Raw genomic sequence first — 15,213 nt, 5'->3', positions numbered from 1 at the left:
GTCAATGTATATAAGAACACAATAATTTATTTTATTATTATGTTTCAGCATACGTCATTAAGAAAATTTTTACTTAATTTTTTGCTATTCACAACGCTGCCGTCCAAGTACATTTTTTCATCGAATAAAATTAATGAAAATCTTACAATATCGTTGTATTGCGCTCGCGATATTAGAATTTCAAATTGTTACACACGCGCACAGGTATTTTAAATTAGCGTTTAAAACTCGAAACTGAAACTGGCTCTACGATATGCATATTTGATATTTCTATGTAAAAATCGCATATTGCGTTCAATATACGTAGGTTATTCTCAATTCTCGTGATCGGGATGTCACAGGTTCTTTAACCATGAGCTGTCATGATACATGCGCAATCATCAATACAATATAAAACTGACGAAGCATAAAGAAACTACTTTTTGTATTGGTGTATGTAGATATTTGTGGTATTTTCAATTTAAATTCAAATCGTCTTCTCCTGCGCTCGCGCACTTGAATTATTCTCATTTAAAATGTATAAATGATTTAAAGTTAAACCCTGTCAAATATTATCAATAAGATTTGTTACTTATTTTTTTGGTATATGCACAGCCATGGTACACAGGTATACATAATTGTGTTAGTATATAGTTTTCCAGGCTATATATTATATAGTAAGGTACACATATTAGGTATAACGTACAAACCTTCTATAGGTTTTTGCGGTACACGCGGTTAATAATATAACATATATTTTACGTTGGCCGCAATTGAAATAAAGACAATGAAGAAGACGAACCACACGTCTGGTTGCTTGACGACTAATGGTCATATTGTGATGTATTAATTGGAAAGAGTCAAGGCCAATTATTGTTACCATACTATATTGGGTCTTCTTCTTGTTATTACGTGTTAATTTTCGATTAATTTCCGTCTATTGTCCCCGAGCACCGTGGTCGACGACACTAATATTAAGCGTATGGGCTTTTTTCTTTTATTTTTTATAGTAGGTAGTAACTGGTAGATATTATGCGCACGTGCTGTGTATTATGTAAATCGTTGATATCATTATTTCTAGCGAACGTGTTCTTTGTGTGCGTCTTCTCGATATGACGGACGCATTCGGACTGCTGCCGACTATTATAATCTCGTGTTGTGTAACTAGGACTACCATTAACGTGTGACTAACGTGTCGTAATTGGCTAGGCTGAAAAAAAAATGTTATGGAAAGCAGTTCTGTGACTTTGATTTTCCAAATCGTTATGAAAAAAAAATATAAGGACATTTAATGCAATTTAACTATTGAAGTGATAGGCTTTTTCTTGAAAAAAGCAACTTTTACAACTATCGAAGTAAGTTTTCAATATTGCTATATAAGCGATGTTTTTATACAGTAAGAAAGTATAAAATATTTAATTTTATAATCTATACAACATAATATCCTAATAAGCTGTACTATTATACTTGATTTCTTCAATTATCTAACAAATATAACTATACATTTTATACAAATAAAAATCGTAATAAAATGTAATTTACGTAATTATTTTTAAATTAAAATATTTAATCGCACATAAAGGGATAATAAACGCGCGGTGTAACTGTATAAGTAATCAATCTTGAGTGTATTCCAAACTGCACTGTTCATAAAAATATTTCATTATTTTCGATATAATAACAATAATAACATATAACATTATTTTTTTTCTATTATACTTGTATAATCTATATGTAATAATAATATCGTGATTATTACCGAAATACCTATATTTGGGTATTTTAATAATACATATATATATTTATATAAACTATATAGGTACACTATATAATGAAATATATGACCTTATGTAGTAATTCTACCTCGTGTGATCGATTAATCGAAATTCTCAATGTATTACTATATATTATAGCATATACGATAATTATCAATTTTATCCGTAACAGAATATTTTATTATACATAGGTATTCTACATACGAGTAAATACGGAATACAAACTAAGGAGATAAAATTTGAATGTCATCATAACGTATTCGAGTAATTCGAGTATGCATAGGTCTTTTTTTCCACTTCGCTCTTTGCAATAGTTTGCGTACATATATTTATCCGTTTTCCTTGCAGTCGCGTTTCGTTAAATTCAAGGATTTTCTGTCGATTCGACCCCGTTTAGCGTAACATCTAAACCTTACATAATTTCCAGACTTCAATGTTTCCTAGAGGCAATAACCAATTTTTCCATCTAATGACCGGATACGCGCGCGCGGTATAGGCAACCGGCTACTATAAGCATCGTTGACGGTTTATCGACATTACCCATTGTCGCATGACGATAAACCGCATTTTCGTCATCTAATACTATAGTATGCGACATATATATTTTTCTGGATATATTTACTAAAATAATATTGTTAAATTTAAACAAGCACAACTCTCATGAATCACGATATCCATCAAATATCCAATTCTTAAACCATCGCCGCGCAGCTCGCAGTCACGCTACACCTGTAGACCACAACTACTATACTTCTTATAGATCGATATTTAGATATTTTTGATGGACATTTTCTACGATCATTGACATGTTTCCTTGTACATAAATTAGGCGAATAAACAGAGTATAAACATGCTCAGTGCTCACTCTAAATGTTTTTCGTTTAAATATGAACTTTTAGTATTTTTATACTTAAATGCCATATTTTTAAATTATTGTTATGTTTTATACTACCTAAGGTGTGTCCTTCGAGGTTATAAGCTTCTGTTTTTCAAACGAGAATCCATTACTGTAAATTACTTAATGAGTAATTTTTCTGAAAAGTTTAATATTTATACCCAGTTAATTTGTACAAACAAAAATTTATGTCTCCATAGGTCACAGGCATAGGACATTTTTTAAGTATCTAGTACGAAGAATCTCAATAATTTTAAAATACAGTCTTTAAGTATATTTAAATATTTTAAAAAATCAAATTTTTAATTACTGCAATAATGATAAGAAAAAAGGGGTTCTCGTGCTTGGCGAAGCACCCCGTATACCATTTATGTATATTATACTATGTAGTGGCAGTATGTGTTCGGCTGCAGGGCACAAATAGACCACCACATCGTAATAGTCATCGTCGTCGTGATTAACAAAGACTTCTTTCATACACACACACACACACTCATAAAAATACTGTTTATTAATTATTATGCTTCGATGCTTGCTCCGCCGTCGGGCAGTACCCGAGTACCTTCTATATTAGGTATATATGTATAAGCTGTAAATGCGCAATACGATATAGAAACGTGCGCGGATCAATGACGGCTATTCAAATCAATTACATGTTTAGGTAAGGCGTTATATTGCATCCGACAATTTTCGTGTGATTATTATTGTTTGGCTATGAACATGAGGGAATGTTAATTACACTCGTCAGTTGTTATCGCGACCCCTTGGGAGGTTTTATTTCGGGTTTTCAATTGCAAACATTTTCAATTCGCACACTTCGAACAATATAACATACAAAGTATATACAACGATACTTTAAAAGTGCAATCAAAAGAAAATCGCATGGATATTAGGCACATATTATTATCATTCCGTGTACACGCAGTAGTGCTGGTGGCTGTGTTGAAAAACCAAATTATATTATTATGTGATCATATAATATTATAATATAATAATAATGTATATCGTATTATTATCATGCGACGTAAAATTGTTACAAGAAAAAAAACCCACGTTTGGTCGCCGTCGCAGGAAAATAAATACAATAATTATTGTTTTTTCTTCTATTTCAGCCAGTTTAGAACCTTTCACTCTCTCCTATGTATTTACATATTCATCAAATTGTGACGATTTGAGTGGTTTTAAGTTTATTTTAATGGTATTGTGGTGATCGTACAGTAAAATAATGATAGCTAAATGGGAAATCGTGATAAAGCTTTTGTGTTTATTCTATTTACTATTTCATTACATATATTTAAATAAGATGCCAAAAATATTATTATATTTTTTATAAATGATGCATTAATTTTTCTGAGAAACCCGGAAATATTTTAGATTTAAAAACTCCGAAATTATCTTTATTATAATGTTGTCAATGTTGTATAACGTTAATAATATACTATATATTTTAAAATTATCCGAATAAAAATATATCATTGTGTATTTACCATTACAAAATTCTACTTTTAATTATACCTACTTCTTTAATTATTATTAATTTGATGTAATACTCAATATTTTATGTATCTATTGAAATTAGAAAATTATTAAAAACGTTCTCTATAAATATTTTTAAATATATATAAAATAATACTCTTTTATTATATTCCACAAAATATGATCCGTTTATTTGCTAAGATTACCAAGCTATATAATAAATATAAATAATAAATATCTTAATAAAATAGTAAATGTTATATATATTTATTTTATCGATTATGAATTTTGCTGCAATAATAAATAAACAAGAATATTATCATATTATATTAGTTATTAATATATGTTTATGTTATCCTCTTTTAGATGTATAATGTATATATATATATATGTATTCTCACCACATGTACTCGTTGTGCCTCTTAGGTATAGATTGTATATTTCAAATAAAGAAAAAAATATATATTAATTATAATTTAATAAACTATTATTATAACTAAATATTATATTTGTAAACAAATTATGTGTAAAATTTCAAAATAGTATTGATATTATTGTAATCATGTATCATTACCATCATTGTAATAATTATATACAGTAGAAAAAACATATCAATCATGAAACACGTTCGTTTAAAATATTAGAAAACAAGATGTTATGTTAAAAAATAATTCCATGATTACTGCTGTTACTTGTTGTACGAGTTAACTTCGATTTAATACTTTGATGGTTTTGTTTATAAATATACCTATTTAATATCTACTTCAATACATAAACCACAGTACCTACATATTTATTTAAATTGTATTAATTTCTAGTTTAGAATTTTACATGACATAATATTATATACTTTCACGCAAGTGTAATGTACTATAGGTACTATTAAGAATTAAGCATGTTAATATTTTTATTAATTATTACCATTGCACAATGATTCCGACTGCAATTATATAGCCTACAAAAAAAAATTATGAATTTAAAAATTTGCGATACATATCATTACTTAAATAAAATACTAATCTTTTTTCTCTTCCAACTATATATCAACTCTTTTCTTACACTTAAGACCTACATAAAACCTACATAGAACATATATCCTTTATAAGCGCTGTCCCCTATCTCTCCTAAAATACTTAATAATTTAATTAATATATTATAAGCAATAATTATCATCTGTAGTAGTTTAATTACATAGACAATTAGAATTACATACCTATCTATAGTCTACACTGTCCAAAAATGCTAGAAATAATATTGTTACGAAGTTATTATTTTACAATTCATTTTTATTTGTATTATTTTTTAAAACTCAACATAATATTTTTTTCGCCCGATAATTATAATGTATTATGGCTTAAATTTTAATAAAATTTATATTAGTTTAACATTTAATATTTAATTTAATTTAAAATTTATAAAACAATTCGCAGCTAAAGTGGATTATAATTTATTATATAGATGTAGTCTTATAGATTTTAGTACCGAATATTTTTCGATTCATTCAAAAATATTGACCTAATGACAACCATAGTAATTTTTTTATAATCCACATTAAGTATTTCAATAGTTATCATTTCCAGCACCCAGACCGACTACATATTGTAATATTACTATACTTGACTCATACATGTTGATATCTATCGTTTAAGTCTTTTAGTCTCCAATAGGGTGTAACTGGTCACCACAAAATGTACAGGCATTTTATTTTTAATCACACTCCTCGAAATCATTGAGATGTGCGTAATCGATGTAAAAAATAATTTATTAAATATGATGAAATTTTTTGAACTTACGTTGAAATATTGAGCTATCCGTGTTCTCGTTAGAATATATATACAACGAAACCGATCACGCACTATTGTCTGATAGATTTTTATTCACGGTGATCATATTATCATTATCATTATTAATTCATAATTATTATTTTTTTTTGTCACAAGTACGGTAAATGTTAAATGTAATAATAATAATAACACCCAGAGATATACACGCGCGTCTAAACCGGAAAATATGTATGAGAAGACTAACGCTCAGACGGTGTGCGCACATCGCGCTAGACGGCCACGAGGACCGCTGCACCACCAAAGCCCCACTATTCAATATATACGGACCTAACATATAATACTGTTAGCAGGTACATATATTATATGTCTTTTGTAGTCTTGGCGCTTCTAACAAAAACCCTAGAGGTGTACCGTACTCGTCGTGGTTGGCTGGTTAATAAATACATGTTTTACACACATAATAATAATGAAAATAATAATAACAATAACAAGGTAATGATATAAAAAAAAAACTAATAGTGATACTTTGATATATACCTATAAAACAATACGATTACTATTACTATATATATATATATATATATGTCGCATCCACTTGATGACATTTTCCAATTCATGAAAAGTTTTCAGTTGTTCTTGAAACGGAAACTGTTTTTTTCCACTTAGTATAATAATTAACAATTTTGTAAAGTGGATATCTTTTCACGAAATGGATACTAAAATGTTATATTGTGTAAATTTTCATCGAATGAGAGTAATTGATACGCTACTTCAGTAGCACGTTTATTTTAATGTAAACAAACAAATATTTAGTGTTATGGTCCTGATAATTTAATATTAATTTAAATTTTTCATCAGGAACTAACTGAAAATCAACCAAGTCAACTTAGCCAAGCTAACCTCTCTCATTAAAATCGTTTGTTAAAATGGAGGATTGATGTTGAACCACCAACTTACGATTAGCATTACGATACTTAGTAAGTTTCCACAGTTGGTCTAGGAACGGTACATATAGTAATAGTAATCGTATTTTTTTATAGGTTTATATTCTATAATCTATATAATATATATCAAAATATAACTATTAGTTTTTTTATTTATAAACGTTATACCTATAACATAGTTATAGGCAGAGAAAGATTTCGTAGGATTTCGTCAATTCTTATTGAGATTCTTATCAACATTTTTTTATACAAATATTATACTATTATGTTTTCCGTTTTCGTAACACAAAAATATAACTGTTATCAACAGCCGGATCTAGCATATTTTTTACTCGGAGCAAAGTATATAACTAGCACCTTCTCACAATTCAGCCCCCCTCTATTATGCCACTGTTGTTTGGTTATGTGGCACCCCTGACCAAGATTTCCGCCGAAAGTTCCCCGGTTTGCCCCCTCCCCCAAGATCCGACTCTTACTGATATATTAATCTATGGTGTGTATTTTATTGCAATCTGTTTTAATACTACTGTTTACCCACCTAAATATAAAAGAATAAAATATAACTTTTAACTTTTAACTTTTAAAAATCATAATCTATTATTTAGTAATAAATAATAATACATAATATTCTTTTGTCGATCACTACAATTAATATTATATGCTATGTTAATTACGATTTTATTATATTATATTGTTATAAGAATTCATTTAAGCACATTCATTAAATATTGCATAATATTTAAACATAAAAACACTTGGGTCGAGTACTTTCGTGCCAAATCTCGAGTTCATAACTTTCTTTCGTACATTTCTGGTGTGATTAAGTGCCTAAAAATATACACTAGATGTATAACACGATAAATATTTTAACAAATTTCGAATGGATATAATACTTGAAAATATTAAAAATTGAAAATATCTAATGTGTAGGTTAGATTACTATCAGTAATAATATCTATACCATTCACGTATTAAAAATAAAATATTCATAATAATTTCAAAGAAAAAAGATATTCATATTTAGTTATTTAGAATTTGAATTACTTTATAATCATTATAAAACATACATAAATATAATTAAATAAAGTATCTACAAATAATCAACAGTACCAATATAATTTATATTCATTAATTAAATTGTTGGAGACCATTTTTTTTTGTTTTTTTTTTTAATAAAGTAAATAAAAATCCTGAAATTGAAGGTATAAAAGTAGATCATGAAACATAAATTAACTACAAAGTCTGCAAAAAAAATAAACACAACTTATCGCATTGCCTTATAAAAATATAATGTAATAAAACTATTTTTACGCAAATCACTGTTCCAACAAAGTAAATTTAATATTATCCTCGAGCTATGACTTTATTGTACTGTATTGTTCATTGAGAAAATTAATCTAAAATGTATTATACAAAAAACAATATGTACACAACTTAACAGTCGATTACAAAATCATTCCCAACATAATCGTTTTATACGATATTTGAAATTGTCTTGTATAGGTATGTTAAAAAATAAATTATTATTATTTAATGTAAATTATTTATATATTAAAACATCACAAATAATAAGAATAATGAAAATACATTTTGATCAACATTATTATAGTTTTCACTTCTATATGTTTCAACCATAATACACTCAAATATTTATTAGATGTTACAAAATAATTATTAAGTGATCAAGGAACCTAAATGGACGTATTATGTGTGAAAGTTTGAAAAAATTTTCCCCTGCTTTTCTGTTATCGAATAAAACTATATTATATACTCGTAGTACATAAATGCATAATTATTTAATGTGATTATTCAATACATCAACCGACAAAACACAATTTAGTTTAATAGGTGCCTATCAGTAATAATTGCTATAAATTATTATAAGTTAATAATTTAATATCCGCATTAACTATAATATAATAATATATTATAATATTTTAAACCATTTTAATTTAGTTTTATTATGATGAATGCTATTACATATATACATGTTAATATATAATAAAAATTATTAAAAGATTTAGATTTATACGATCTATTTTTTAAATGTCGAAACTATAGTATATACTCGTACGTAGGTAATCATTATATTAGAAACCCCATGATCAGTACCTGAGGTAGTAGTATAATATGTGATCTATAATAATTTTGGTGTAATTCAACTTTATTTTATCTTTATCTGTGGCATATACCGATGTCTATCTGATTACTTAGTATGTAATATTATTATTATTTATCAATCACAATTCTTTATTTATATGTACCTACGTCCTACACTCGCACAGTCGCACATCTACACACGTCTTAAATTCTTAATACGGAAACCACGTTAGTTAACACTTGTGTTTTGATTGCCGTATTCGAATGTCTGTGTTGTAATTTTAGTGTTATTTTGTAAGTGAGTTTTTTTTGAATATTTTCATTTTTGCTTTAAAATTACTAATATCATTGGCCATTTATATAAAAACATATAATTTATTCAATTTTAAAGAACAAAATGAACAATAAAAAATATGATAGAAAATTATATATCTAACAGAAATTATTAAAATTATTTGGTTTTAGGTTCATCAAATGTCTACCACTCAAACACTTCAATTTATAAAAAGGAGAAAATACAGTGAACATTAACATCAAGACCTAAACAAAACTTTTGATTTATAAAAACAATATTAATTATGACGAGTTCCAGAACGGAATAAATAAGGTTAGTAGATCATTATAAAATATTTTTTAAATTATATGATTTTTTGTAAATCTCATATTGTTCCATTATACCGTGTCCGTAGCTATAATTATCCACCCATAAGATAACCATAAGTTATAGTACAGTATTTTCGGTTCTGCTGTTTTATTTTCAATGTTTACTCAGTTGGTATTTATATTAATATTTAATTAATTCAGCTCACGTATGTAAATTATTCCATTGTAGATATGTTTCTTGTTATAGAATATTATACGCTCGTTATATTTAAGAAAATAACAGCTAAGTACTATTATGGTAGTTTATCAGTATATCCATCTCGATATTTAAATTTATCCAATTCAATAAAAAAAACTTATTTACAAACCTGTGGAAGCTGTATTAAACAATATATAAACGACGATATGTTGTTTTAAAAATGATTTTATTTTTTCAGAACTATTAACTATTTACTTAACTATCAAAAGTATAACTGCAAATTGAACACATACTCATAATATAAAAATGAATTTAATGCCAAATAATTTACTATTATAAATTAGTTAAAAATTAAGTACCTAATTTCTTTAACATATATTTTTAAATGTGAAAATTATAGGTATTAATTTTTAAATTTTAAATATACCTACATAATTAGTACCTACTTAATACTTGCATAATCTTAAATATTTATTATATATTAAATATAAAATATAAAATTTAATCAACGAACATAAAATTAAATATCTTTGTAGATACGCATTTAACTTACCCTAAAAAACTACAAATTATATGGTATACGCATTATGTGTTTTATGCTTATATGATATGTAAATGAATATGTTCGTTGAAAATGTCTAATTCATACTAATTTTATCTAGTTATTGCCATATTGGAGTAGGTACACATACAAGATTTATCAGAAAAAATCTCAAATCTATAGAATACGAAATAATATATTGATTAAAAGTGCTCGTGTTGGCGTTGTACAAAGAATGGACGAAAATAATTTAATGTATAATAATATATCTATACCTATATCTTTTAGTTTGTGATAATTGACTGTAACTAAATAAAGTTATCAAGGTATAAGAAGTTTTATCTGATTCAAACATATACGTATATATGTACTCGTATATACCTTATATATTGACTAACGATAATACTCAAACTACTCAAAGATAATAATACTTATAGACATAAGTAATGTACCATACATGATTAAATAGTTAAGCTATGTATTGATAGATGTTTTATATTAGTGAACAAAACATATTTTTAACTAAACAGAAACTCATTTAAATAAAAATACAAAAATAAAAACTAGTATGTACTCTAAAATAAAATTGTATGTTTTTATTTATATTTCAAGTCTGCTATATGGTTTACTTATTCATTTGTTGGAATTCCTATTTTATGTAGGTGCACATCCATAAAATATGTCATTTAGTTTTGTGTAAGCTTAATCACTTTCACGTTTAACCAAACGTTTAATAATGTTAAAAATCGATTAGTGTACACAATTATTTTGTTTGTATAAAAGTAAGAATTTGACCTTCGATAAAGAAATAATATAAATCATAATATTCACAATGATTGTTATATTCGTTTGTATAAATTAAATTTTAATCAATACGCACTATAGAATTTAATTACGTCGGATGAATGCATCATGTTATCTATATCATACTTTTTTAATAGCCCAAATCTGTCCCGAACTCTCCTGAGTCTGTAATAATTTTGTTTGTACATTATAATAATATCATAAACATACAAATTTAAAAAAACTTAAAGTGTCTATTTTTTGGTTTTTAAAGTTTATAATTTTCTGTGATTTGATTTTTTTCTTTATTTTTGATATGAGATTTTTAATTATTTAATTTTGTTTTTAGTAACTTTGAATTGTTATATATATATTTCAGTTTGAAAATCTTATAGGACACCAGTGGCATAGTTAAGGGAGGGGCAAAGGAGGCGCTTGCCCCCCAACCTCCTCTGAAAATTAACCTTTAAACAAAATTTGGTAATTTAAAAAAATAACTGTATATTGAAGTTGTATAATATTAAGTTCTATATTGTATCATTTATTTTATTATTTTCATTTACTGAAATTAATTATTAATTACTACCTATAATATACTTATGTATTTGACTTTATAAAATGCAATTTTGCCCCCCCCCCATAACTAAAATTCCTAGCTATGCCACTGTAGGACACAAATAAATAATAATAGTAGTATAAATAATAATAGAAATGAATGAGAATACTAGAAAAATATAAATTTAAATGTGAATGAAACGGATTTACAAACACTGGTTGTTTTTGATGTTGACAATGATGCTAAATCCCACATTTTTGGAGGTTATATATTGTATTTTTATAAATATACATCTAAACTAAGTACAAAGCAAAAGTTTCTAATTTTTAATTTTATGAAGAAATTATTGCATCTAATGTGAATACATAAATCTTTCCTACTTCATTTAGATCAATAAAAACTAGTCCAAAATTGTAACGCAGTCATTTTCAACTTAGTTGGTTTCATACTGTCATATTTCATTAGTTAAACACAATGTTGATCTGGGAAATTTTACTATCAGAGGAATTTACTAGATTTAAAATTTGAGAGTTTACCACCGTCCTCCGCTATAATATCGCTAATAAATTTGGTATATCGCAAGTGTATCCATAATATTATCACTGATAATACCTATACTGTAATAGTACCTATATAAAATTACTTTATATATTGTTTGTACAATATCCCATACTATACTATTATGGTACCTAAACTATTCATAAATGACATTACTGTGTTATCAAATATATATTAAATAAATTAAAATAAACGAAAAAATGTTGATTCAATGTTTTAATCATACAGATAGATATTTAAAAAAATTGGATCGGGGTATGAAAAAAATATTAATTTATTGAAGATAATAAATAATATACAAAACTAAACGAATCTCTAGATCGATTATGTGAAAATTATAAAATTAAAAATTCAACCAAAAATAAATAAATTATATATCATAGACATAAAATGTATAAAATATTTATACACTCGCCCAAAATTTTAAATACATTTATGTAGTTGTAAGCCAAAATAATTGAATTAATAATAATGGTTAACTATTTTTGAGGTGTAAGCTAGTAGGTACAATTCTCGTGTTACCTTGAGTAACTCTAAATGAACTGAGACGCACTTGGGCTACATCAAAATATGAAATTTTTTCTTGAGCCCCACACTCAAGTGATACCTTATTCCGGACATACTAGAAATATTAAATTATGATCATTTCGGGACACACTCGGAAAACTCGAATTTAATAGTTATGACAAATAATTAAATATGTTAAATATATTTTAACGTTGTGTAAAAATTATACGTATAATAATGAACGAACTATGATACATAATATTAAAATAATATATCGATAGATCACATTTATCAATATTGAGGAACTTAAAAGAAATTTTGGAAGATTTTGTACTAAATTTTAAAACTCATTTATATACAATTATGACCTGTAGATCAGTATACTATATTGATATTATAAGTCAGGCATACCTAACGAAAATATTCCAACGAAAATATAAAAAATTTTTTTAATCAATTTTTAAATTACAAAAAATAATATTTAGGACCAAAAAAAGAATAAAGTAATTAAAAGCATAATTTTATGGCCCGCAGTATAAATATAAGCTTCAAATAAAGTCTGAACTTAGAAAAGGGTTGGGCACGCCTGTTATAAATTCTAAGTCATCCATTCTCACATTAAAAAATATTATATATAATGTATACTATAATAAATAACTTATCGTTCGTGCCGCATTAAATATTTAAATTCATATTCTTTATTTCTGTGTAAGCTGAATGCCGACAACGTAATATAACAATAATAATATTACGTATTATTATAATTTATTAACCACGACGACAGCTGCAGTACATGAGTCGCGGTGGATAGAATTTCACTTGGGTCTTATACAAGTCGAATGTGTCGATTATTATATACGTATACTATATATAACTGGGGTGGTTAACATTAATAAGTTCGCGGTCCACGTGTATAAATATAATAATACACAGAATCAAAATCTTTGTAGAAATATTTTATATAATTTAATTTTTTTTTTTTATATAAATGCATATATCTAAAAAATTAAAATTCTTAATAATAATAATAATATAATAAGTATATTTTAATTTTATAAATAAAATGCGAGCCGCATCTAACAATGACATGAATCAGATGTGACTCGCGAGCTGTAATTTGGCCACCCCTGCTATATAATATAATAAATAGTGATATAGGTATGCATTGTTTTTACCTGTAATCTATATATTGTACATTATTTTGGGACACGGAAAATCGGTTTTCTCTGACAGGTACATGTGCAGTGCGCCGCCTGCATAAACACAATGTTAGTGCAATATAAAATAAACATTATGTATGTCACATGCGTTATGCCATTATTATATATGTGTGTATATACCATCCATATTATAAGTATATAACATAATGATGGAAGCATATTTTGTTATTGCGTGAATTGTGCGTATTACAGTTGACCTATCGCGCAGAGTTTCGTCATCGGCATTTTCTCGGTTGCACTATAGTTTGAGTCTATATTGACAACAAAAAAAAAAAAATATATCCCGAGAACTAGGTTAATAACCGCTCCAATAGCCGCGGCGATCGTGGACATCGCAGCGTCGACAGCGGCAATCGCAACTGCGATGTACACACACGCACACACACACACACACACACACACAGATCGTTTTATTCACATAATATTTTATAATGTAGATTGTAGAGTAGTAACTTACGACGAAGACAACGAGGACTCGCGTTACCTCATCGCTCGACAAACCACCTGGATTGGGTTCCCACCTGCGACGCGCGGATATGGAATTCGCCAAAAAACCGGTAGTGTCGTATATCTAACGGAGAACCGTCATCTCACGGCAGTAAATCGACTATAATAATATAATATATACAGTAAATCGCGCGCCGAACGAGTATAATATATATATATGTATACGACAGCGTGTATTATTATACTATCATAATGCTCGACTGCGATGTGATTAATAAAAATAAATAAACAGGTGTGGTTTGTAAAGCAAGCGAGCCGTGGTCCGGTCATCGGAACTTTCTCTGCAAGATACTCGAGTGTGTGTGTGTGTGTATACTAGTACGAGGAGCTACCCGGAGAACACCTTATACCCGCCGGCATTACGTAATGCTGCGACACAGCGAAAACTACAAATCGTAACCATATTATGTGATGCGTATGTGTGTGTGTGTGTGTGTGTGTGTGTGTTGTGAGCGAGCTCTCGTCCTATCCGATAGGTATACGACCGACACATCCTAACATCAATCACTATATGTATTATTATTGTGTTATATATATCGCGGACGACGACAGACGAGACGTAAGTATAATATATGCACACGCACATATAAGTTAATGTATAATAGTACACATAGGTTTGAGCCGTGTAATTAACTTTTCACAATATATATATATATATATTCGTACAACTAGCGAAGTTTCGATCGCAATATATGTTCGTGACACTTCGACAGCTACACAGGTACCATACTGTATTATTGTTATTAGGTGGTATGATAATATGTCATAGTATATTCTACGACAAAA

At 27.4% G+C, this 15,213-nt stretch overlaps 1 protein-coding gene across 2 annotated transcripts in view; it reads right to left on the bottom strand.

Annotated features, from left to right (window-relative positions):
- The window catches only part of LOC113555586 (flocculation protein FLO11-like), a 38,673-nt gene extending 32,541 nt beyond the window's left edge, over positions 1 to 6,132 (bottom strand). Inside the window, exons 1-2 of one of the 2 annotated variants that reach the window (XM_026960027.2) lie at positions 5,919 to 6,132; positions 5,047 to 5,080 (exon numbers count right to left, since the gene is read on the bottom strand). In XM_026960027.2, coding sequence (XP_026815828.1) covers positions 5,047 to 5,049 — 3 coding nt within the window. In that variant the 5' untranslated portion in view covers positions 5,050 to 5,080; positions 5,919 to 6,132. The remainder of the gene's footprint in view (positions 1 to 5,046; positions 5,081 to 5,918) is intronic. The other variant, XM_026960028.2, reaches the window with a different exon arrangement.
- Positions 6,133 to 15,213: the final 9,081 nt, after the last annotated feature.

This window comes from Rhopalosiphum maidis, chromosome 1 (assembly GCF_003676215.2).
Source record: "Rhopalosiphum maidis isolate BTI-1 chromosome 1, ASM367621v3, whole genome shotgun sequence".
NCBI lineage: Eukaryota > Metazoa > Arthropoda > Insecta > Hemiptera > Aphididae > Rhopalosiphum > Rhopalosiphum maidis.
The sequence above is the reverse complement of the archived record's forward strand: the minus strand, read 5'-3'. Positions and strand labels throughout refer to the sequence as shown.